Below are 21,797 nucleotides of genomic sequence, written 5' to 3' on the forward strand. Positions count from 1 at the left end.
CAAGCTCGAGGGATAGCTGGAAAGCATCGGCTCTGTAAAGCCGAGGATACAGTCGGGCGAGGCACAGACACTCGCGGCGCACTGTGGTAGCTTCCCCCGCGTCACAGGCTCGATCTTCCAACACAGCAATTACCTGTGGCAGCGGGATCCTGGTCCCCTGGATAAGAGATACTGGTCCAGTAGACGATGGACCCCGTCCTCCCAAGCTCTGGATGGTTCCAGGCTGCAGGCTGCGCCACAGGGGCTCATTCGGGCCATTTCCAGGGGTTCCAATCACTGACGTGCGCAATCCAATCACTGGGCCGGATAAGATTCGGGCCAAAAAAGCAGGCGCGGTCCAGTGCAGCGCGCTGCCAATCTCAAAGGGAAGGGACAGTTTGTTGCAAGCCTTCCGTTACGTTACGTGGCTGAACCCATTTCCAGAGATTCCGTCAACCCAAAAATTCGTCCGGACAGATCGCGATAGCGCAGCGGCGGCCTCTTCCCACAGCATCATCATCCCAGCTTCGCACCCTCGTTAACGGCTAGAACTTCGCGTCAACCCACGCGTGTATCCCCGAACAAGCTTCTTGCACGGTCATTCAACCCAGAAGTTCATTTGCGCAGCAATCGCCCAAGATGGACTCTTCCGAGCCGGAGCAGACTGCCTTCTCGTCGGTCACAGCCCACACCTCAAAGCTGCAAAGAGTACGACGACGATAAACTCCCCCGACTTCACCGACGGCATCTTGCTAACACCCATCGCAGCAATACCAAGCGCTTCTCGATCAGTCAACCCCCTTCGTGCTTTACAGATGGATCGCCACGGGCGTGTGCCTCCTGGGCTTCTTCGTTCGCATCTTCGTGGCGCAAGGCTGGTACATTGTCGCCTACGCTCTCGGAATCTACCTGCTCAACCTGTTCCTGGCCTTCCTGCAACCAAAGTTCGACCCCTCCAACGAGGCCATGGACACTGAGATGGAGGACGGTGGTGTCGGCATTCTCCCCACCAAGCAGGACGAGGAGTTCAAGCCCTTCATCCGCCGCCTCCCCGAGTTCAAGTTCTGGTACTGGGCCACCCGCGCCATCGCCATCGGCTTCTTCTGCAGTTGGTGGGAGATCTTCAATGTCCCCGTCTTCTGGCCCGTCCTGGTCATGTACTGGTTCATCCTCTTCTTCCTGACGAGTACAGTTCACCCCCGTCCCTTGTCTCCCTGGCATTCACCTTGGCGCAGAGCTGACCAAACCCCCTTTGCAGTGCGCAAGCAGATTCAGCACATGATCAAGTACCGCTACGTTCCCTTCACCTTTGGCAAGAAGAACTACGCCAAGAACAGCTCCTAAAGGGGGCCACGCAACTTTACGACGCGATGGGATCAGCGGGTTTTTACGAGAGACAAATGTCGTTGTCACGCCCGTCGAGGCGGGACATGTGTAAGAGTCTAGGCACGCCGGAGAAAAAAATTAAACAGTATGCGAGGATGAATACACATTTTTGACGAAGTCTGGATTGGCGACGATAGGCGAAGGCAAACTGTATGTACCTATAGAAAGGAGGCCACGGGTATGAGTGCATGGATGGTTGCGACGGCGACGGCGAACTACACGGGGCGCATCAGGAGGTCCTCCCGCACGGTCGGGAGCCATTGCCCCGTTGATGAGTGACGGTTTTGCTTTGAAATCATTCATCTCATACTACGTATTGTAATAGAGAGGACAAACATGTCTCTGATTCTTCATCCATGACACGGCGCCGTCTCATTTTTTTGGTTTCCATCAACGTCAAGCTTGACAGCTTGGGGATTTGGGGGTGCTGTGTCTTCGTCTGATAGAGTTGATAAGGCTCCATGTTGAGGTCCGGGCGTTGGCTGGCGGAACATACAGGTACCCCAAATTCCAGCCTCGTGGAACTTTTCCGGACCAATTGCACCTTCCTGATCAACGCGACCGCGACCACAGCTCCCCGCCGCCAATCCTCGAATTCATCCTCTCCTCGTCGTCAATTCAATCCAACTTTCAATTACGACTGAAATACCGAGCCAGCCAACTCAAAGGCATTTGAACAGCCACGATGTCGTCCTCGGCGCCTCGCGGCGGCGAGCGCATGATCCATCAGGATTTCATTGCCCGAATCCGATACTCCAACGCCCTCCCGCCGCCTCCTAACCCTCCCAAGCTCCTCGACATCCCAAACACCGGCCTGGCTAGTGGCCAATACACAACGCCGGGATTCGCGTCACGTCTGGCGAGAGAACAGCCGCTCAACATTGAGGTTGATGCGGAGCTCGGCATGCCCCTGGACCTGGTGGGCATGCCGGGTATCTTTGACGGAGACGAGAGCTGTAAGCGCGGCCGCATTGCGCCAAGTGGGAGCTCAGTACTGACGATGATCCAGCTATCCAAGCCTCCTCGCATCCGCCTGCCGTCCATCCTCACGATAGAGCCCTCCTGAGACCACTGTCTACCCTTGGCCGAGCTAAGAGCAACGCCGATGCATCAGTCTCCTTCCTGAGAAGAACAGAATACATTTCCTCCGTAGCACCCAGGAAGGCTGGTGTTGCCGCGGGAGCATTCATCAACCCCAAGATCAAGCGCGCAGAGAAGCGTCGTTCACCCGAGCCCGACAAAGACTCACCGGCTGCCATCAGACGCAAGATTGAGAAGAGCTTCGAGAGCGCCGAGCGCTTCCTCAGCAACCCGACCCGCCACCGCCACCCAAGCAAACCAAACGTCCATCTCACGCAGTCTCTGCCACTGCTGCCCGACCACGACGCCTTCCCCGACTCGGGTGCCTACGTCACCGTCAAGCTCCTCACGAACCCCGTGGCCAGCGCCAACAAATACGACAGCCGCCTGCTTAGCGGTCTGCTCCGCCCGCTCGACAGGAGCCCCGAGGAGAACGAGGCCTTCCAGGCCGCTGTCGAGGCCCATGAGCGCGATCCTGCACGCAACCCTAAGCCCGCCAACCTGATGGACTACAGCTTCTTCCTCCCCAAGACCAAGATGACGGGCGACAACTTCCGAGCAAAGTTTGACCCGGAGAACCCCGACCGCGACGACGAGGAGCTCTATACGTACCAGAGCGGTTCCAACCCCTGCTTCCAGTTCTCCCGTCTGCGCGCCTACGAGACCACAAAGGAGATGGAGCTAGACCACAACACAAAGTACAGCGAAGAGGTCATTCTCGCCTTCAACGACGAGCCCTCCGCAGGCGGCAGACCCAAGGCGGCGTATTACTACCCGGTCATCCAGCGCACGACCATCCGTCCTCAGCGCGCCAAGAATATTGCTCGTACCCTTAGTCAGGTGGACGACGAGACGCAGGTTGTCAACGAGGTGGAGATCTCCATTACCGATCCAAAGGGGCCCCCCGCCGAGAACATGAAGCGGTACAAGGAGAAGCCCATTGGCTATGTCGAAGAGGCCGAGCCGGCTGACGAGACTCGTGCGCCTGGCACACCCTCGGACCGGGACGCTGATGGAGATGCTGATGGGGATGAGGAGGATGAGGATTGAGGGGCGGCATGATGACCAGGGAGCCGCGGCGATGTAACATCAGTTCCTTTTCACAGACGATTTGGCGTTGGACGTGAAAACTAAAACCCAGGGCAGCCGCGATGATGGCTATTTAGATTAAGGCTGACCCAATGATAAAAATACTCTCACGCAACTGAAGCACTGTTTTGGATTGAAGTATATGTTGTCATGACTTTGAATTAAGTATATGTAGGATCTCCTTTCTCATCCAGCGACGGTTTATGAGATACAGCGGCGGCGGTATCTTTTCCCCGTCTCGTAATTTCTGGTTCATTTTAATGATACTTTGAGAAACAGAAAAGGAAGACATACGAAGAAAGCACTCCAATGTGGTATAAGGAACAAGGAACTCTCTAAAGAAAAAACAACAGACCCCGAAAAAAAAGGGAACTTCATGTTAGGCTCCTCCTCTCCCTCCTTTATGTCATATCGTACCCGGAGAACTCCTTTTTTTGCTTTTTCCCGATGAAGGAAGGGAAAAAAAAATTACATAGAAGACGCATACAACGTGAACTTGGCCCACGGCAATGAACATATGCCAGGGTAGACAGGACAGAACACGCAGGCACGCAGTGAGAGGTGTCCTACACCGGTGGTTCTGGGATGGTTTCGACGGCGAAGCCGATGGTGTCTCTCTTGTCGTCAATGACACGACCGTACCTGCAACGATGTTGTTAGCAAATCTAGAAGAGTAAATGGTGCGCAATGCAGGTATGCAAGGTACTCACTCTAAAAGGAGGCGGAAGAACCAGACCTCCATATCCTCCTTGCGAAGCACCTTATTCGCCCAGTCGCGGCTACTAAGCGCCATACGCTCAGCCTCATTGCGCCCCAGCGCGCCGTCGCCAAAGAAGCGCACGCTCTCGAGCCAGTCGTCGCCCTGCAGACTCATGGGGATATAGTGCGCCCAAGGGCGAAGCCACTCGAAATGCCACTCGCGGAAGATGGCGAGCTTGAAGACGAGGGAGCGCGACTGCAGGAACGCATAAAAGCGGCCCGAGAAAGCATTGCCGTCCATGTCGAGGAGGTACTTGTACTTCCAGGCGTCCTGCTGCTCTGCGTGGCCCTGGATCTTGAAAAACTCCTTTTCGGCGTCGCAGTCGCCCGGGTCGCACTGCCCGACGTGCGAGAAGAAGACGTCGACGATCTCGCGGTAGTCGCCGCGGGGTACTTCTTTTACCTCCCACTTGGGGGTCTGCTCGTCGCCGCGGTTGGTGTAGATTTTGGCCTGGTCGGCGGCGTTGAGCTTCTGCACGAGGTGCTGGCGGTGCTGACGGCGCCAGCCGCCGTTGCGGGAGAAGCCGCCGGTCGTGGAGCCGCGCCAGTAGAGGCGGTCCTGCTTCTGCTCCCAGAGCATGTCCTTTGACTCGTCGTAGGCGACCTTTTTGTACCAGTACCAGGGTGAGGGGTAGAGGATGTCGTTGTAGGAGGAGATTTTGGACTGGGAGAAGATGGGGAACAGGTCGTGGACAATGTTGTAGGCGTTGGGGCGGTCGAAGAAGCCGTAGGTCGCGCTTAGGGAGGGCGAGAGGCAAATGTCCGACATGGCGGTGACGTTGTAGACGAAGCCGAGCTCGCTGACGCCGTACTTGCTCATGTCGTCGGACAGCTCGTCGTCTTCGAGGCCGCGCGAGGGGCTGTCGGGCGGGCAGGACATGCGGGAGTGCGTCCAGGTGGGCTGGTGGGCAAAGACGTTGAAGCGGGTGCGCTTGTACTCCTCGATGATGTTACCGTCGCTAAGGCCGGCGGCGCGCTTCGTAAAGGCGTTTTCCGGGTTGATGGCGGCGTTCGCCTTGGGCATGTTGACGTCCTTGGCGCGGCTGACGAGGCGTGCGAGGTCCTCGTGGGGGACGACCACGCGCGGCTCGTCGTGTATGTTGAAGGCAATGTCCATGCTGGGCAGGTGCTCGATGAACTTCTTAATCATGCCAGAGGTGGCGTCGCGCTGCCAATCCTGGCCACCCTGGATGTGCTTGATCTTGTGGTCCCGGATCAGGAGACCGATCAGCTTATTGTCGAAGCCCAAAGCCTCGCGCGCCCGCTCCCGTATCGTCGCTGGCTTCAGACCCCAGAAGGGCGTGAGCATCTCGTGTATCATATCGAATTCGTCAATGAGCTGTACGCCGCTGGCCTTTGCAAACTCGAACCACTTGTCAAAGTTGGGCGGCGGCGGGATGTTGTAGCGGCGCTTGTACTCCTTGACGGCGTCCTCGAGGGTCTTGGACTGGCGCTTCAGCGTATCTTGGAACTCCTTCTCGGCGCTCGTCATGAGGTGCCACATGGGGTGTGACCCGGTGCCGCCAGCGGACTTTGGTCGTCTGTCGGGAGGAGGGGCGGCGGCAGCAGCAGCATCGTTACCGAGTGTCTGTTGATCTTGCGGGGGCGGAGGGGGCTTGTCGGAGCCTGGGACGGGGACTATCGGTCGTCGATCGGAGGGGAGTGTGAAGACTGTGTATGCGCATATCAACAGGAAGACGAAGAGAATGACGACCGTCCATTGGCGACGTCGCATTGTTGGTTGCTGGCTGTCAGCCTGCCCCTTTTGTGGCGGCGGGCGGGCTGCGTCGCTTGTCTCTCGAGCCTTGGTCGGGTGCTTTCGGGGGAAGAAGAGAAGGGCCAGTTTATCGCAGGTCGCCCTATTACGTCGATGAGGATGAGGAAAGAAAGAGGAAATGAGTTCAGGGCCTCATTGCAGGAGTAAGCAGAGATGCCTCACGAAGAGAATTGGACGGCAGAGCTTCGAAAGGTAAGGTATTCGTAGTGCGTCGTGGATAAAGGAAAAGTATCCTAGTGGTCTGGCTTGGTATCGGTGGTATGGTGGTGGTGGTGGTGGTGTTTGGTGGTACCGTGGTGCATGTGCTATGTGCTCATCCATTGGATGCAGGTGCCAAACTCAGTGGAGGTTTCCTTCCATTGGATCTGGGCCCGGCGGACGCTAAAGTCAAGGAAGTCTGTGGACTGTACGGAGTACCTAGTTGACGTGCCCCTAAAAAAAGTCGCCTGAAAAAGAACATGGCTTGGAACCTTGGAAAGTTGCAGCTCGTCCGTGGACCTTGGTTCCTTGGGTAGTGGCGCCGCGCCCGTGGTGACAGGGGTCATAATTGGACATGCTTGGGACAGGGGAGGAGCTTAGTCTTGGGGGGCACCTCGATATTCTGGGGGGCTAGGCCTCTGAAAGACTGAGCCTCCTTGAAGCCAGACTTTTGGGATGCTTGGTGGGGACGACTACTATTTTCATGACGCTTCCATAACAACCTGGAAGAGTAAGGTGGACTAGGGGACGTAAGACATTTCAGAGCAAAGCAATGAGTTCGCTGTCTACCGGTAGGGAGACATCAAAGTACCTCGAGTCGACAGCGCTGCGACTTGGACAAAGTCCCTTGCACCGTATCTGTTCCCCGGAATCCCCCCTGGGAAAGTATAAGATACAAGAACCAGCTTTCCGGAATCTCGCCCGCAACTAGCGTATTTCTGAGTCGGACTGAGACACAGCAACTGGAATGGAAGACAAAGACCTCTTTGCTGCACATTTTCGTACCATTGGGAGTGATCGCCGTGTTGTGGGGGTGCTCTGGGACACTTGGGAGGGAAAAGTCTTTGACCCGCTCGATTCTTCGAGCCATGTTTGTGTGACCGTGTGAATCCATAGGATTCTTCTTAGCCAAAACATCATTTCATCCAGAAACGTTGGAGGCGTTGAGAGACAATTGTCTCTACGCCTACGCCATTCTTTCTTGTCTCGAACGGGAGTGGTCCGCTGCAGGGGAGCACGAGGCTTACCTAAGGATCCTTGGATAATTGCTGGTATTACGAGTCCCTGAGATCTGGATTGCTTCAGTCGACGTGCCGCGTTTCTCAAATTGCAATGCATTTCAGACGCCAAGTCTTCAAGTCCTAGGCTAGGTTGGCATTTCTTTTTCTTACAAAGCGGACATGCAGGAAGTATGCAAGTAATAACGTCCTCATCTGCAGGCGTTGGCAGGTGTTGGCGGGAAGAATGCGGAAAAGAAAGAGTTCCTCAGGACTATGCGTGCTGATGCAAGCCGGAGAATCGCCGGCCTCATCTTCGTCCTATCGATATATGTTGATCCGCTCTACACTTCTTCGCCACTGGCAGTCACGCCAAACAAACGTCGAAATTGCCAAATCTCCAAACTCCTAAACAAGGGAAAGTTCGGTGTGGCTACCACCTACACCGAGACTCACGAGAGAAACAGCTTTCAAAAACAATGCACGACATACCTGCATCGCAGCAACAACCCATCACGTGGAGGGCACAGAGGGCACAAATACTACGGCCGAGACCGCGAAACCCGCCAGAAGCGGAGCCAAAATACCCTCGAGATATCGCAAATATGCACGACATACTTGCATTGCGGCGTCTCCCCATCACGTGTGTGTGGTCGCAGAATGGGCCTCGTTGCCAATATTGCCGTTTCGGGTAGTCAAGGTGAAGGTGCTGAGACGAATCATTCGTGAGGGCTTCACCGAGAGTTGAGATTGTGACCTTGAGATGTTATATGCAGACAGACATGCACGGCTTATTGCTGAGGCTGAACTGACAATGTTAGATCCCTCGTCCAAGATGAAGGCTGGTGTTATCTCGGTATCAACCGCCGAGGTTACGTTTCAGTTGATCCAAGAGATAATCTCTGCCTTTTCGGCAGCGTGAAGTTGGTGCCAAATGAAAAGGTCCTGTAGTCCATCTGCTCGCCCAGATTGCTTTCAAGCCCACTCGAGCGTTCAGTTGAGATCCTCCGGTCGTGACCTTCCAGGTTAGAATTATTGGCGTCGGAATGGTCTTGACCTTTAGCGCTGGGTACTTTGGGAGATGATGCCCCGTGAGAACAATTCACAGGCGTCTATATCGTCCCCAAGGTTCGGTGTATATATAGCGACGTCCTCAAGTTGGGCTTTCACCCCGTTATTCACGCGAGCACCTTTGGCGATAAGACGCTCGAATGTCTTAGGTAGGACGTCCGGGGAGGTAGCCAGTATGATGGGCCTTGGTCCAGCGCCGGCTCCTCGTGTGGAAGAATTTGGATCGGCTCCGTGGCGTAAAAGTGAGGCAACCACTTCATCGTTGCAAGGCACTGCTGGTTCAAGATGACTTGCCGGTCACTTGTTTCCTACACCACTACTTCTCACCTTGCTGACCTAGTGGGCTTCTAAGGCATATTTCATAGATAATACAACCAGAGAACCGGCGAGAAAACATGAGGCGGTGATAATTGTAAAGTAGTGCTCGTGGCTTGAATCGAAACTTGCATTTGAAATTAATGTTGAGACCCTTTCACTCTTGCTTCAAAGAACTTGCACTGAAACAACACCGCGAGGTCCAGAACTGGTCAGAAAGGAATGAAAGAAGCCGAGCAAACGATGATTTATAGCGCAAAGAGTGCGAACGAACGTCGGTCCTCACACATCAACGAGTGATCGTAGGGCGCGACGGTGGCGGGCCAGACTCGAGGATTTATGCAGTACCGTCCATGCCGGATAGAAATACTACACAAATCCATAATTGACTCCACAGTTCTCGCAGTTCTGTGTGTGATAGAATCATCGCAATGAGAATCAACGACACATTCGAGATGGATGGCTTATAACGACGAGCCTACCGGAAGTGGAGGAACGATCGCAAACGGAGGAGATTCGCCTGAGTGATGAACTAAACAAAATCTTGAGCAGCGAGGGTATTAATGAGCAAAGCTATCACTTGTGACGGTAGCCAACCAATAGTTCCCTCCCATCATCTATACATAACATTCGGCCTCACCCTCATCTCCTCCGGCACCTCCTCCAACCCATCCATCGGCCTCAGCAACACATCCGCCCCGCTCGCCACAATACAATAACTCTCCCTCAACGCATTCGTATCCTCCAAAATACTCGACGGCATCTTCTCATCCCCAGGCGGCGGGCTCCGCATCGCCAGCGCCAACAGCTCCGGCGTCGACTCCCAGCTCTTGCTCGTGACGCCCACAACAAGACTCCACGCCATAAACGCCACCGCGACAGCGCAGTACACAAACAGACCCAGCATCGAGTACTTGACGGTGTCGTCCCCGGCAGAGTACGCGAACCCCTTCATCTCACCGCGGAAATGCAGCTTCTGCGCCGCGGCCCCCACGGGCTCGGGCACGTCGAACGCCGTCCCGGACTCGGGGAACCCGAATTGTGTTTTGCGCGGGAAGAAGTTGCGCCACCAGGCGCCGTCGGCGTCCTTTAAAGTGATGATGGGCTTCGCGGCGGGCGCGGTGCGCGCCATGCCGTTGGCGAGCATGGCGTTGACGAGCGTCTCGACGTGGCCGACGGTCCAGGGTAAGCCTAGCGGGGAGTCGACGAGGCCTGCTGAGATTGCGAGGCGCTGGAAGACGGTGGTACCTTCGGTGTCGACCGCTGCGTTGGTCAGGTTTGCGAAGGAGGTCTCGATGAGGACTTTTCGGCTGCCGGGCTTCCATGTTACGGGGAAGGGCCAGCCGTCTGTCCAGACGTGGTTGTCTATGTTGATCCAAGTGTTGGCCCCGATCCATTCTGCGTCTGTGAGGCATCCGTATAACGCGATCCCCCCTTGGCGTGGGAGTGAGATGATGGCGCCGATGGAGACGTTGGCTGCTAGGTCCCCTTCGGGATCAATATCAAAGAAGGACAGCTGGGGGCTCGTATCGTTGAGAGTTGTCCAGAAAGCTTGCGTAGTCGGGTTCTCCAAGGCCGTGATATCAATGTTATTGACAAAAGAAGCCTCGTTCCGCACTTCTGGAAAGTTCACAGGCCCGCCACGATCGCTGGACGTGGTGTTTCCATCGATCATGGTAACTCGACATCGAGTTTCCATGGACGCGAGCTCCTGGAAGGTCGAGTACCGGTAGTCGGACCCGCGGTAGTACTTCTTCTCCTTTTGGTCCATCAAAATGAGGGCATCCTGCCACAGCATCGTCGTCGCGGCCAACATGGCGCCCGTCACACGATGCGGCAGCGTCATGCGAGACTCGGACCACCCGCGCGGCACCCCTGGCTCGCGAACGGACATGGACAGCTGCAGAATCGATTCCGGCGTGGCGAGCGGGAACAGCGCCGGGATCCGGATGTACGACCCCTTTGTGACGTTGAGGACGGCCTGGTCCGGGAGGTAGCTCACGAGATGTGTCAGCGAGTCCCACCCTGCAGATGGGCAGTCGAGGTTGCCGGCCCTCTCGCACACATCGCCGGCAACGGTGTCCGCCGCCGTCAGCGTCCGGGGAAAGATGTCGGCGCCGGCCTTGTCAATGTATACCCACGACCCGCCCATCATCCACCAGTCGTTGAGGGGCGTCGATACGGTAGCCGTTGCGGGTGCCACGACGACCGCTAGGACGCAACACATGACGAGGAAGGAGGCGAAAAAGACCTTTTTCCAGACGGTCGAGAAGCGGCCGCGCAGCATGGCCGTCATCTCACCGGACCACAGAAACTCGGGCGAGCTGAAGCTGTTTCCCGCAAAAAAGGCCGCGAGCGGCGTCCCCTGGCCAAGCGTCACCTCACGGCGGACAAAGGTGAATATCATGGTCGTGAGGGAGCCGATGATCATGATTTCGAGGAACTTTGCGGCGAACTGGATCAGCAGGTTGGCCGACTTGTCCCACTCGCGGTTCGGCGTGAGGTCCGCCCCGATCCAGTACTCGTGGTAGATGAGGTGGCTCATGATGGCGGTGGCGACCAGGGGCGGGACATGGACCATGATGGCGAGAAGATCAATGGGCCGGTTCTTGAAGATGACGACCTCTGTCTGGTTGCGGATCGAGTCGCGGACGTTGTAGAAGAGACGATATAGAGAGTGGAAACTCCATGCTTTGAGTGTGTTTTGAAGGACAGCCCTGAAGCTGAACTTGCCTTCGTACACTTCGTAGGGGGTCGTTTGGTCGTTGAGTCTGGCATAGGTTAGCATTTATGACTTATTGTGTATGAATTCCAGAAACCACCCAGAGGTCTAATTCTGGTCTGGTGTTAGGTGAGGTTATAATCACCTCTCTGTATCTTTGAAATCTTGCGTATCGTCCGGATCTAGGGATTGTCCTCGACGTCCTGGCAGGCCGCCATCTTGTGGATGAAGAAGAGGGACGAGAGGCTCTCCCCTTTCGCCAGTTAAACGGACTTTAGGCATCGTGAGATCTTCCCTTTTCAACGAGCATTAATCGATAATGACATCTCCTACCACATAGACTCTGAGCCCGGAGACTTGGATTCATTTATCAGTCGTTCTCCTACACCGCAGCACTCTCAGCTCACAACGAAAAGTGAACTTTGAATGTGGCCAACAGGGGCATGATGCAACGTTCGAGGACAGGGTGCTCGCCAGGCACCGAGATAAAGTCCTCCCAAGCCCGGCTCCGGTGAAGCGCTTAAGCCGTGACAGCTACAATCTCATTGGGTATTGAATTCGAGATCCGCTCTCGGGAACGGCCTGAAGCTCTCATGTTGCGATGCCGCTCATGCGTGTCAGACTGTCGAATCCATCCGTTGAACATTCAACCTCCTTTGGGCCCTTTTGGAACATGGCCGGCAAGGCTGAGGAGCTGAATCCTTGTGTGAATATAGAGCTGGCTCCATTGCATACGTGCGTAAATCCGAATCCTCTGAGGCTCTCAATCCGAGTACATCAAGTCATCAACCAACGTCGTTGAAACAAGTTCAAGTGAAGGGCTTCCAGCGCCTAGGAATAAGCTTGTTGTACTACAGGCGCAGGGACCCGTATCAGGCCCGGCTGCCCGCGATCTCGCTGAGGTAATCAGACATAAACCCCCACGCCCTTGAGTTGGCGGGTGCCTGCCCGACCGACCACAGGTGCCCAGATCTGAAGATGCTCGGCGCGTGGTCATCGACTTCTCCACCCCATCTGAGTGGATGACAGCGATCCGGTGAACGCGGCGCATGAGTGCTTGTCTCTCTCCTACTCGTCCTCCCCAACGTCAACAACGTCGCTTTGAGTCGCTTTGTTTACACGTGCGACCTCGTGACACCAACGTCTGTCGAAAGCTCTAGGGAGTGTGCGACTCGGTCATTGTTCGACTACTTCAAACAAAGCCGGCGCATTCGGGAACCTGTTTGAATCGGGAGGACGGAAACCGACGGGATATCTAACGACGAACATACACACCCTTCTGGCCGCCCTCTACGCAGGCCGTTCTACAAACAACTCACTACACTCTCTCGACCCCTTTACAAGTGGAATACCAACGACGAATTTGCAATCCACGATCCGGACCTCGACGGATCTGAACTGCACTGATCTTGAGCTGAGACAGATTCACCACCAGCCTACGTTCCCGACGGCAAGACAGGAAACATAAAGATGGAGCGCATCAGGGAACTGCTAGGCAAGCACCACAAGCCGGATCGGCAAGAGTACGAGCCTCTCGCCGAGGAAGGTCGGGAACTCGACGGGTCCACGCTGGAAGAAGACCCGGAGGAGGTGCCGTTCTCATGGACCGAGTACATCATGTTCGCCTGGTTGGGCATGGCGATGCTATGGGCCTGGTACGTGAACCTCATCCTCCTATCACCCACTCCTCAACCCCCGAGATACACAACAATAATGGCTAACATCTTGCGTCTCCAGGAACATGTTCCTTGCAGCAGCCCCCTACTTCCAAGTCCGCTTCCAATCCGACGTCTGGATCTCCCAAAACTTCCAATCCGCCATCCTCACCGTCTCGACCCTCACAAACCTCACCGCCATGCTCATCCTCACAAACATCCAATACGCAGCCTCCTACCCCTTCCGCATCAACCTCGCCCTCCTCCTCAACTGCGTAATCTTCTCCTTCCTCACGGCCTCCACCTCCTTCGCCCTCGACGTCTCCCCCGGCGCATACCTAGCCTTCATCCTCCTCATGGTCGCCTCCAGCTCCTGGGCCACAGGCCTCATCCAAAACGGCGCCTTTGCCTTTGCAGCCTCCTTTGGTCGGCCCGAGTACATGCAGGCCTTAATGGCAGGCCAGGGCGTAGCGGGCGTCCTCCCGCCCATCGCGCAGGTCATCACCGTCCTCGTCGTCCCCGAAAAGGAGGGCACCACAACCGTCCAAGACGACATCAAGTCCTCGTCCTCCTCGGCCTTTGTCTACTTCCTCGCCGCCGTCGCCGTCTCCGTCTCGGCCCTACTGGCCTTCCTCCCCCTCGTCCGCCGCCACAACCACATCATCGAAGCCCGCATGGCCAACACCCTCGCAGAATCCCTCACCTCCGTCGAAGAAGCCGAGCGCGCCGCCCGCAAAGTCGTCTCCCCGCTCACCCTCCTCCGCAAACTCCACTGGCTCGCCGGCGCAATCTTCATGTGCTTTTCGGTGGCCATGTTCTTCCCTGTCTTCACCGGCAAGATCCTCTCCGTCCGCTACCCAGGCGACGAAAAGAACCCCGCAGGCATCCTCTTCCGCCCAGCAGCCTTTATCCCCTTGGCCTTCTTCGCCTGGAACTTAGGCGACCTCTCCGGCCGTATGGCCACCATCCTCCCCTTCTCGCTACGTCACCGGCCCGCCGCCCTTTTCGGCGTCAGCCTCGCGCGCATCGGGTTCCTGCCGCTCTACCTGCTGTGCAACATTGGCGGCCGCGGCGCCGTCGTCAGCAGCGATTTCTTTTATCTTGTCGTCGTGCAGTTCTTCTTTGGGTTGACCAATGGGTGGCTCGGCTCGAGCTGCATGATGGCCGCGGGCGAGTGGGTCGAGGATGGCGAGCGCGAGGCCACGGGCGGGTTCATGGGGTTGTGTCTTGTTGCTGGGTTGACGACGGGTAGTCTTTTGAGCTTTACGGCTGGTGGTATCTAAAGGATATTTTGGTAATTTGCATGTGTACGGCGTAAGTGGTGCATGATTACATCTCATTGGCATACGGTATTAGTCTTGAATGGCGTTTCAGGGTACGGGGCACGAGAACGAGCATAAAGACGGTCAATAATAGTTGACCCTAGAGACACGGCTTATCCAATTCATCATTAAGACATGGGAGAGCCCAAGGGCTGTTGCAAAGTTACATTACGCTTTGCTTCGCTGCTAATACACTATTGTACAACGGCTTCGACGTCGTTCAGCCCTGGAGAGCGCAATTCACCATCTTTCCGCGCCCGGTATACCAGCCCTCGTCAATCAACGCGCGTTCCTTATCCTGCCACTCTTGGAACTTCCAAGAGACGTTCTTCTTGTCGAGATCGGCAAGCTTGGCTTCAAACGAGTCCACAACCACAGTCTCCTCTGAGCCCTTCTTCTCGACGCGATATCGCATGTAGAGGGAACAGTCTCGCAACGTCATGGCGATACTAAACTCCGAGTCGTTTTTGCTTGCGTTCAGGGGCCCGCGGGGATCCTTCTGGGTTTGGTGCCTCTTCAGCAAGCTGAGGATAGGCGTCTTCTTCAGCAGGTCGTACAAGGTAGAGGCGTGCTTGTTGTCTCCGAGGCTGCTGTACTGGAACAAGCTGGTGAGAGCCTTTTGACGCACATCTTCCTTGCCCTTGGGCGTCTCTCTCTCGGGATCCAACCAGAGGGGACAGGGGTAGTACCGCGGGTTACTGCCGGCGTCCTTGCTGTCTTTGAACTTCTTGGCCGCGAGGGCACAGCAGCGACATGTGTTGGCGTTCTCCGGCGCGGACGGCGACTGGGCGAGCCACTTTGGCTTAAATTCGACTACGCGCTCATCGGCGCTCCGCGCGCGCATGCTTTCGATCAAGCAAGCCCGTCCTTCTTCCATGATTTTGTTGTTTTCAAACTTGGCGGGTCGCTTTTTCGCTCCTGGCGGTGCTTTGTTCAACGCATCTAGTACGTTCTGCATGTGTGTCATAGCCTCTTTCGGGAGGAGTGCAAACTTCATGTCGGCCAGCAGATCCGCGCGAAAGGTGAAGAGAGGAGCAATGGTGGTCCAGAAATAAAACCACTGCTCCTTTGGCGGGTAGAATGGCTTGTCACCACCTTTGGGTTGCTTTGGTACTCTCAAGAGGTATTCTGTAAGTGATATTAGTAGCAGTTCAGGATAGGGCCTGTAAGGGACATCTGAAACCCACTTGTCAATAGGTCGTCCTCGGTTCCGTCTTTCTGGTCCTGTCTCGCAAACTTGGTATACAAAAACGGGATGAACAGAACGTTGGCGGCGCCCTCGCCGACATATATGGCGTGTGTCCAGGGACTAATATGAACTTTCTCTTCCGAGATGACCACGCCCATGTTGAAGACCTTGTCCGATGATGGGCTATGCTCCCTAGGGACATCTTTGGAGCATATATCTGCAACCGTGTTCGCACTGATCTTCATATTGATCTTTGTGGGGGGGATCAATAATTTGACCATGATGAGGAAAGCGCAGTGAAGCGAGATTTGTGTTGAAGATCGAAGACTTGGTGCTGGCAATGAGCGCAGACTCTTTGATACGGATGAGAGGCTGAGCTAAGGTAGCGAGCTGCTGTTGAGGTAGTGACCGGCTGGATCGAGGCGGGTAGGTAAGGCGTCCAGATGGCTTCACAAGGCGACCGTGTTAAGCGATGATGTTTGTGTGAAAAGGGGAGAGACTCTCACGGCGAGTTGCAAAGAGGTATGGAGGAAGGAATGTGTCTTTTTCCCAGCTGAACTAAGGTAAGATCCAATGGCTTACCTGCCGCAACTGGTGGCAGCAAGTGGTCTAGCAAAGCGCAGTTTCCCAAGAGTGGTGGTGACTTGGAGGTGTCTCACGCCAGCAACCCTCTCTCTCACGCTCCCGCCTCCGCTCTTGCCTGATCTGGCTCGGTGCTTTTGCAGATAGAACACGTGGGTGAATACACGCTGGATAGCACGTGAGACTGGTCGGAAAGGGTTCCCAGAAAGAGGACGGAACCGAAGTGCTTGTGAGTAAGGTGGGTAGGTAGTCTACGTCGTCAGCCGACTCGTAGTTGTCTGATCTAGCGTCGCCAAATTCGAGTATCGAAAGAGCGCGCGCGCGCAACTGTTGCCTGCCCGCGTTTCTATGGTTCCCCTTGGTTAGAAGACGGATTTCTGATGAGGGAGCGATAGCGACGAGGCTCCATTTGGGTTGCTTGTTGCTCTGTGCTACAACGGCCCTCCCTTTTGTGTATTTTTTGCGCCTTTGTTGTGTCTTCTGGATACCAGCGGTATCCCGGGATGACGACAGACTTTCCGCTTCGGGTGTGGAGCAGAAAAGTTGGCTGATTTGGCGCTGGCTGCTGGGTAAACTTGTGAGTTCCTACTTTTTGTCGACGCTATTGGCAAGAAAGCAACGGTAGCAGACAGACACGACAGGCAACTTCCCTGGGGCGGGAGAGGCTGACGGGGTAAGCCAATGACTCCAATGACTCCTCCCACAGCGATAGGTAGCAAGTCGCGGCTCATCTGTCATATCTGGACATTTTGGCAAGGGCGTTGGACAGGAAGCTACCGCAGGCACCGCAGGGTGTATTCTGTGTTACATAAGTTTTTACCCCGGAATCTTGTGAGAGGTTGGATTTCTTCTTCAATGTGCGGTTGCAGAGATGGAACCCAGAATTCCAAAGGGCCCAGATGTTTTAGCAGAAACTCATCATCCAATGCCTGCGATGACTGGTACGGCGCGCGCGTCAAACCCACATGCTTGACGTGAGTGCGGCTATCAAGCTGACCCCCCATGCTGATGCGGGCAGCCAGAGGGAAAAGGAAAGAGGGCACGATTGGGTGCACCGTGCAGCATTGGCGACGCGCGATTCTTCGGCCGGACTGAGCCGGAGGAGAACCGAAGATTGGCCTATGCAGCGCGTGAATGGGCGGCTTGCCCCGCCCGGCGGGAGATCTTTGGGAAAAGGTTGGACTTTGGAGGCTCAGAAAGCGCAGAGCGCATTGCGTCGCTTTCTTCTTAGCCGGCGTCGCCCGTTGGCTCCTTTCCTCCGAAGAGCGGAGCATTGCGGAGAAACATTCAAGGGACTTGGGCTGAAGGAGGGGAAAAGTTCAAGGAAAGAGAGACATTGGACGGGAGACACGCGATGGCAGACTGCGGAGAATTACATAAACCTGATAGAAGCAGTCAAGAATACCTAGGTAAGGTCAGATCAGTCGTGGCAGGGGATGGGGGGGCACTGACCGGCAAATCGGACAGGATGCTGGACCCGAGAGCGATTCGAGCGCCGTGATGATGTGATTCTGCCCAGTCGAGACTCAACCCTGCTCAGCCCGGCCCGGCGACAAGACTTTCCATACGAATAGTTCATGCCTCTCTGTAAACCGAAGTGCATCATTGTGGATGCCGATATGACGGATTACCTACATCTCCGCATGGCTTCAGATGAAATGAATAAAACCATGTCATTTTGTTTTCCAAATCCAGCCTTCATGCACGCGCAATCTCCCAAAAGGGATAGGTCGAAGAAGCAACGCCCTGATTTCTGGGAATTAGTAGAATTCCTGCCTGTCAGGTTATACTTTTCACAATAGGGTATCCTGATGTCGGACCACATCCAGCACATGTCTTTCGATATCGGCCCATGTTTGCTGACAACCCATCGCTCGTGATCGGCCCCGGGCTGCAACGGACCAACAGCCAGAGACCAAAAAGACGCAATGGCACCGTAGAAGCGGGTTCTTACCCCGACCAGGACGGGATCCAAAGGGCTGAAATGTCGGCCAGCCCAGATCTTGCTGAAGAGTCTTTGCGACACTCGATTTGATTCGGTTCCCCAGATGGTTCGCGCTTGTGGAAACGAGGGTACAACTCTAAATCGTCCACCGTCTTTTTCGTTCCGGTGGCTTGGTGCGGGATTCGGCTGGCGCATCTCTTGACTTTGGAGGTGGTCATTCGTGATACTTCGGGGCTTTTGATGGCATTCGGTATCCGAACGGTGCCTTGCCTTGCGCGGACGATGAAGGTCCTCGGGAGACTCGCATGACTGCTAATCTGCAACCGTCCGGCTCACTTGCAACTTCACAAGCAAATATGCAAATGAACCAACCAGGCCAACGGCACTAGGTACATCCGGCGCATAGCATATCATTAGCCGTGGGTGGTGCTCAGTGGGTGTGAACGTCCAGTGTGTGTCCACGCAAACTAAGGGTGAGGTTGCAGCGAACTCATGAGTCTTGGGTCCTGCCCTGGGAAGTGGACCTACCACCTTCCGGCCCTTCCTTCCTAAGGAACGAAGTGCCTTACTCCTTCCTCCTTTTTTTCTTCTTTTTTTTTAATGGGGCCCTCGGTGGCTTGGGGGCGCCCGTCACGCTGCAGGCCGTTACCTCTCAGTGGAAGGAACCTACCTTACTGAAGGTACCTCAGTCCCAAAGTACTCTGTAGGTACTGAACGGGGGAAGGAAGCAGTGCCCACTTGACCCTTCCAAAGCTGAAAGCTGGGACGCGCTCAAGTGGACGCTCACACGCACCTTCCTCTTAGTGGCCCCACCCAAAGGCCCTTTCCCGCACCACACACGCGACACTCGCATCCGCCGGCCCCAGCATAAGGAGTCGCATCTGTCACAGCACCTGGTCATCTACCCAGTCAGAACACAGCCAAAAAGAAACACAGGGAAAAAAAACAGCCGTCAGAAATTTTGCAGGTGGAAAGAAAAAAATCGCGCTAAAGCTGCACCACTACCACCGCACGCACCTCAGTACTACGTACCCGTCCAGCGTCATTCGCCGGAAAACGCACACCTCCCGCGCACCGAACACTCGTTCTACCTCTTCACCACACAACCAAGCTTGATCTACATCCCGACACCTCCCACCCTCATTCTCCCTCCGCCTTCTCCCCAGACCATCCAACTCTTCTTCCCCGGACTATATCATCTAATTGCACCTGCTCCTCAGCGAGTCCATCCTACTACCGGTCTTGCCTTCGAACCCGCCATCGACGCAAACCTTTCGCCATCGAACCCGAAGCACCTTACTAGACATCACCAACTCACCAGTCTCTCCTTATCGAGTCCCGGCCGACCGGCCTCCATCACCTTGCCCTTCGATGGTTGGCCGCAGCTAAAGCCATTTCAACATGGCCTTCAACTTCAACTGGTCGCCGCTCACGGCCGACGCCGAGTTCTACCAGCGCGCCCGAGAACTGCTCACCACCGCTTTGAACAAGAATCCGAAGCCTCCGATTATCGTCGATGACATCCTCGTTACCGAGTTCAACTTGGGCTCCGTGCCCCCGGAATTGGAGATATTAGAGATTGGCGACATTGCCGAGGATCGATTCCGTGGCATATTCAAAATGTGTTATTCGGGCGACGCCTTCTTGACCTTGAAAACGAGGGTTCAGGTATGCTGGATTTTTTTTTTTGCGTTCGCTCTTCCGCACCTCGCCATCCCGCAGGTGTCTCCCTGCACGCAAACTCCGGAGGCGAAGCTCGGCTTCGCAGCCGTCGCAATGAGCTCGCCAATGCCCGCATCACGAACTCACCTCCACGAGTTCGGAATCATTCTCGTTCCAGTGGTTATCGTAGTGCGCCAGAGCAATTCTGCGTCGCGATCATGATTCCATACCAGTGTCTGGAATGCCCTGGGTCCCCCCATCGGAGAGCCGAGACAGCACCAAGTGATGCTCTCCCCGAAAACAGCATCATCTCACCAACCACAATCATTTCCACCCTTTCAGATACTTCGCAGCATCGTTACCCCAATCATCCCGGTGTTTGTTTTTCCCTCACCAAACATTTCTTCACTACCCGCGTGCTCGCATTGAAGTCGAAATTACCTGGCCGGGATCCGCGTCCCATGTTACTACCTTTGGCTCCCCCAAAATGCACGTGCGTCATAGCGATGCTAATATATCAACAAATAGGCAAATCCAATGAACACCTACCTGTCGTCCAAGCCGGGATTCACATCGCCGCAGCCACTGGCCGCCGCATCGGGTCTTACTATTCCGCTGTCAATAACGCTTTCCGAGATCAAGCTTTCAGCCTTCATCATCCTGGTCTTCTCAAGGCAAAAGGGCTTGACCCTGGTCTTTCGCAATGACCCGCTCGAGTCGCTCAAGGTCTCTTCGACCTTTGATTCGATACCGTTCGTGCGCGATTATCTACAGCGCACCATCGAGGCCCAATTAAGGAATCTGATGATGGACGAGCTCCCCGCCATCATTCACAGGCTGTCTCTGCGCTTGTGGTGCCCCGATGCACTGCCAAAGGAGGAGGAGGCGCCCAACGAGGACGCTGAGGAAGCCGAAGTTGACCCCTTGGCGAGCCCCCCTCTAGATCCCGTCGATGCGAACGGTAACCTTCTCGACGCCAACGAGGTTTCCTCATTATCTCTTGAGGGTGGCCCGGAAGTCCAGTCACTCTTCTCGCAGAAGAACCTTCTAAGATTGGCTGCGCTGAACGACTCCCATCGCACATTCTCCCTCTTCACGCCGGGTATGCGCGATGTCGTGTTCCGTGCCTGGACTGGACCTGCAGTGTCCGAACCAACTAGCACACCACCAACGGCAACGCCCAGCTTGTCCAAGACCAACTCCTTCCATGGAACGTCTACCACGTACACTTTCTCCGATACTGGTAGCGCCGCTCACGGTCATCTCCCGTCCAGACCGTCAATGGTGAGCCTCAACTCGGCCACCACTGGTCTTTCGTTGGGTGCCGGTATTCGGTCAAAGTCGTACGCTGGTCGAAAGAAGAAGACGAGAGTGGTCAACCTCCGACGCTCAAAGAGCCAGGTTGGCGAAACTCTCGAGGGTAGCGATACCTTCTCGGAAATGGCGTCCGACTCTGCGTCCGTTGCTGGTCCCTCGACTGAGCCTCTCATGACCAGCTCCATTGATGAGGACCTCGAGGAGGAGGAAGCCCTGGCTAACCTGGCAGAATCGACCCCTAGCAAGGTTCGTTTCAGCCCGCTGGAGATGACGCGGATGTCTTCTCGACCTCCGTTGCAGCCGGACTTTTACGCGGCGCCCCAGGAAGGTCCTAGTGTTCCTATCAAGCTGGACAGCACCTGTGAGTCTGAAGCTGTCGTTACGCCCCGAGCCGAAAACGAGAAGGCTGCAGCGGAGAAGCCGCTTCAAGGTGTACCATCCGAGCCGTCATCTGTGTATGAGCAGGCTTGGATCATGAAGATGGCTGGCGAAATTGCCCGTCGTGTCTACGACGAGAAGAGCCGCCATCCCAACCTCTGGGACGAGCGGGAAGACGTCCCGCCCCCGGCCTACGAGGCATCAACCTAGATCACCTGTTTATTTCAGGCAATTGTACAGATTGTGCAAGCATCACTATACATACATCCACTTTGCTGGACTGCATCTCCTTTCCATCTTTTCCATCGCTTCCTCGCATGGCGTTAGGGGGAACTCCTCAACTTTTTTGGTTTTTTGACCATGGACGACAATG

General features: G+C 55.5%; 7 protein-coding genes across 7 annotated transcripts; 4 read left to right on the plus strand and 3 right to left on the minus strand.

Annotated features, from left to right (window-relative positions):
• The first annotated feature begins 317 nt into the window (after positions 1–317).
• Positions 318–1,722, plus strand: BDP81DRAFT_434363 (Rer1 family protein). Its single transcript, XM_060590956.1, has 3 exons — positions 318–687; positions 748–1,165; positions 1,238–1,722. The coding sequence occupies exons 1-3, from the start codon at positions 619–621 to the stop codon at positions 1,321–1,323; spliced, it is 573 nt and encodes a 190-aa protein (XP_060442348.1). The 5' UTR covers positions 318–618; the 3' UTR covers positions 1,324–1,722.
• Positions 1,723–1,871: 149 nt separating this feature from the next.
• BDP81DRAFT_434365 (RNA polymerase II-associated) lies at positions 1,872–3,673 on the plus strand. The gene is made up of 2 exons (XM_060590957.1): positions 1,872–2,321; positions 2,375–3,673. Exons 1-2 carry the CDS (start codon positions 2,051–2,053, stop codon positions 3,493–3,495), a joined length of 1,392 nt encoding a protein of 463 aa, XP_060442349.1. The 5' UTR covers positions 1,872–2,050; the 3' UTR covers positions 3,496–3,673.
• Positions 3,674–3,797: 124 nt separating this feature from the next.
• On the minus strand, positions 3,798–6,111 carry BDP81DRAFT_70465 (uncharacterized protein). Its single transcript, XM_060596184.1, has 2 exons — positions 4,245–6,111; positions 3,798–4,176 (listed from the first exon to the last, which is right to left on the minus strand). The coding sequence occupies exons 1-2, from the start codon at positions 6,026–6,028 to the stop codon at positions 4,101–4,103; spliced, it is 1,860 nt and encodes a 619-aa protein (XP_060442350.1). The 5' UTR covers positions 6,029–6,111; the 3' UTR covers positions 3,798–4,100.
• A 3,140-nt stretch (positions 6,112–9,251) lies between these two features.
• BDP81DRAFT_70486 (uncharacterized protein) lies at positions 9,252–11,815 on the minus strand. The gene is made up of 2 exons (XM_060596185.1): positions 11,520–11,815; positions 9,252–11,423 (listed from the first exon to the last, which is right to left on the minus strand). Exons 1-2 carry the CDS (start codon positions 11,654–11,656, stop codon positions 9,266–9,268), a joined length of 2,295 nt encoding a protein of 764 aa, XP_060442351.1. The 5' UTR covers positions 11,657–11,815; the 3' UTR covers positions 9,252–9,265.
• A 1,029-nt stretch (positions 11,816–12,844) lies between these two features.
• On the plus strand, positions 12,845–14,312 carry BDP81DRAFT_326463 (nucleoside transporter; the record flags this gene model as incomplete). Its single annotated transcript, XM_060585066.1, has 2 exons — positions 12,845–13,029; positions 13,112–14,312. 2 exons carry the CDS (start codon positions 12,845–12,847, stop codon positions 14,310–14,312), a joined length of 1,386 nt encoding a protein of 461 aa, XP_060442352.1.
• Positions 14,313–14,426: 114 nt separating this feature from the next.
• On the minus strand, positions 14,427–15,967 carry BDP81DRAFT_70499 (inositol-pentakisphosphate 2-kinase). The gene is made up of 2 exons (XM_060596186.1): positions 15,539–15,967; positions 14,427–15,479 (listed from the first exon to the last, which is right to left on the minus strand). Exons 1-2 carry the CDS (start codon positions 15,819–15,821, stop codon positions 14,572–14,574), a joined length of 1,191 nt encoding a protein of 396 aa, XP_060442353.1. The 5' UTR covers positions 15,822–15,967; the 3' UTR covers positions 14,427–14,571.
• A 3,501-nt stretch (positions 15,968–19,468) lies between these two features.
• On the plus strand, positions 19,469–21,634 carry BDP81DRAFT_463416 (mitochondrial distribution and morphology protein 34; the record flags this gene model as incomplete). Its single annotated transcript, XM_060594013.1, has 2 exons — positions 19,469–19,735; positions 20,258–21,634. 2 exons carry the CDS (start codon positions 19,469–19,471, stop codon positions 21,632–21,634), a joined length of 1,644 nt encoding a protein of 547 aa, XP_060442354.1.
• Positions 21,635–21,797: the final 163 nt, after the last annotated feature.

Source organism: Colletotrichum phormii, assembly GCF_030913505.1.
Source record: "Colletotrichum phormii strain CBS 102054 chromosome Unknown BDP81scaffold_17, whole genome shotgun sequence".
Taxonomy (NCBI): Eukaryota; Fungi; Ascomycota; class Sordariomycetes; order Glomerellales; family Glomerellaceae; genus Colletotrichum; species Colletotrichum phormii.

Bases quoted from the DNA above. Each gene is read 5' to 3' on its own strand.
- BDP81DRAFT_434363 (XM_060590956.1), top strand. From the start codon at position 619: ATGGACTCTTCCGAGCCGGAGCAGACTGCCTTCTCGTCGGTCACAGCC. The intron at 688-747 runs GTACGACGACGA...CACCCATCGCAG, and splicing joins ACACCTCAAAGCTGCAAAGA to CAATACCAAGCGCTTCTCGA. The intron at 1,166-1,237 runs GTACAGTTCACC...CCCCCTTTGCAG, and splicing joins CATCCTCTTCTTCCTGACGA to TGCGCAAGCAGATTCAGCAC.
- BDP81DRAFT_434365 (XM_060590957.1), top strand. From the start codon at position 2,051: ATGTCGTCCTCGGCGCCTCGCGGCGGCGAGCGCATGATCCATCAGGAT. The intron at 2,322-2,374 runs GTAAGCGCGGCC...ACGATGATCCAG, and splicing joins CTTTGACGGAGACGAGAGCT to CTATCCAAGCCTCCTCGCAT.
- BDP81DRAFT_70465 (XM_060596184.1), bottom strand. From the start codon at position 6,028: ATGCGACGTCGCCAATGGACGGTCGTCATTCTCTTCGTCTTCCTGTTG. The intron at 4,177-4,244 runs GTGAGTACCTTG...ACATCGTTGCAG, and splicing joins TTCTTCCGCCTCCTTTTAGA to GTACGGTCGTGTCATTGACG.
- BDP81DRAFT_70486 (XM_060596185.1), bottom strand. From the start codon at position 11,656: ATGCCTAAAGTCCGTTTAACTGGCGAAAGGGGAGAGCCTCTCGTCCCT. The intron at 11,424-11,519 runs GTGATTATAACC...AACCTATGCCAG, and splicing joins GATTTCAAAGATACAGAGAG to ACTCAACGACCAAACGACCC.
- BDP81DRAFT_70499 (XM_060596186.1), bottom strand. From the start codon at position 15,821: ATGGTCAAATTATTGATCCCCCCCACAAAGATCAATATGAAGATCAGT. The intron at 15,480-15,538 runs GTGGGTTTCAGA...TATCACTTACAG, and splicing joins CGAGGACGACCTATTGACAA to AATACCTCTTGAGAGTACCA.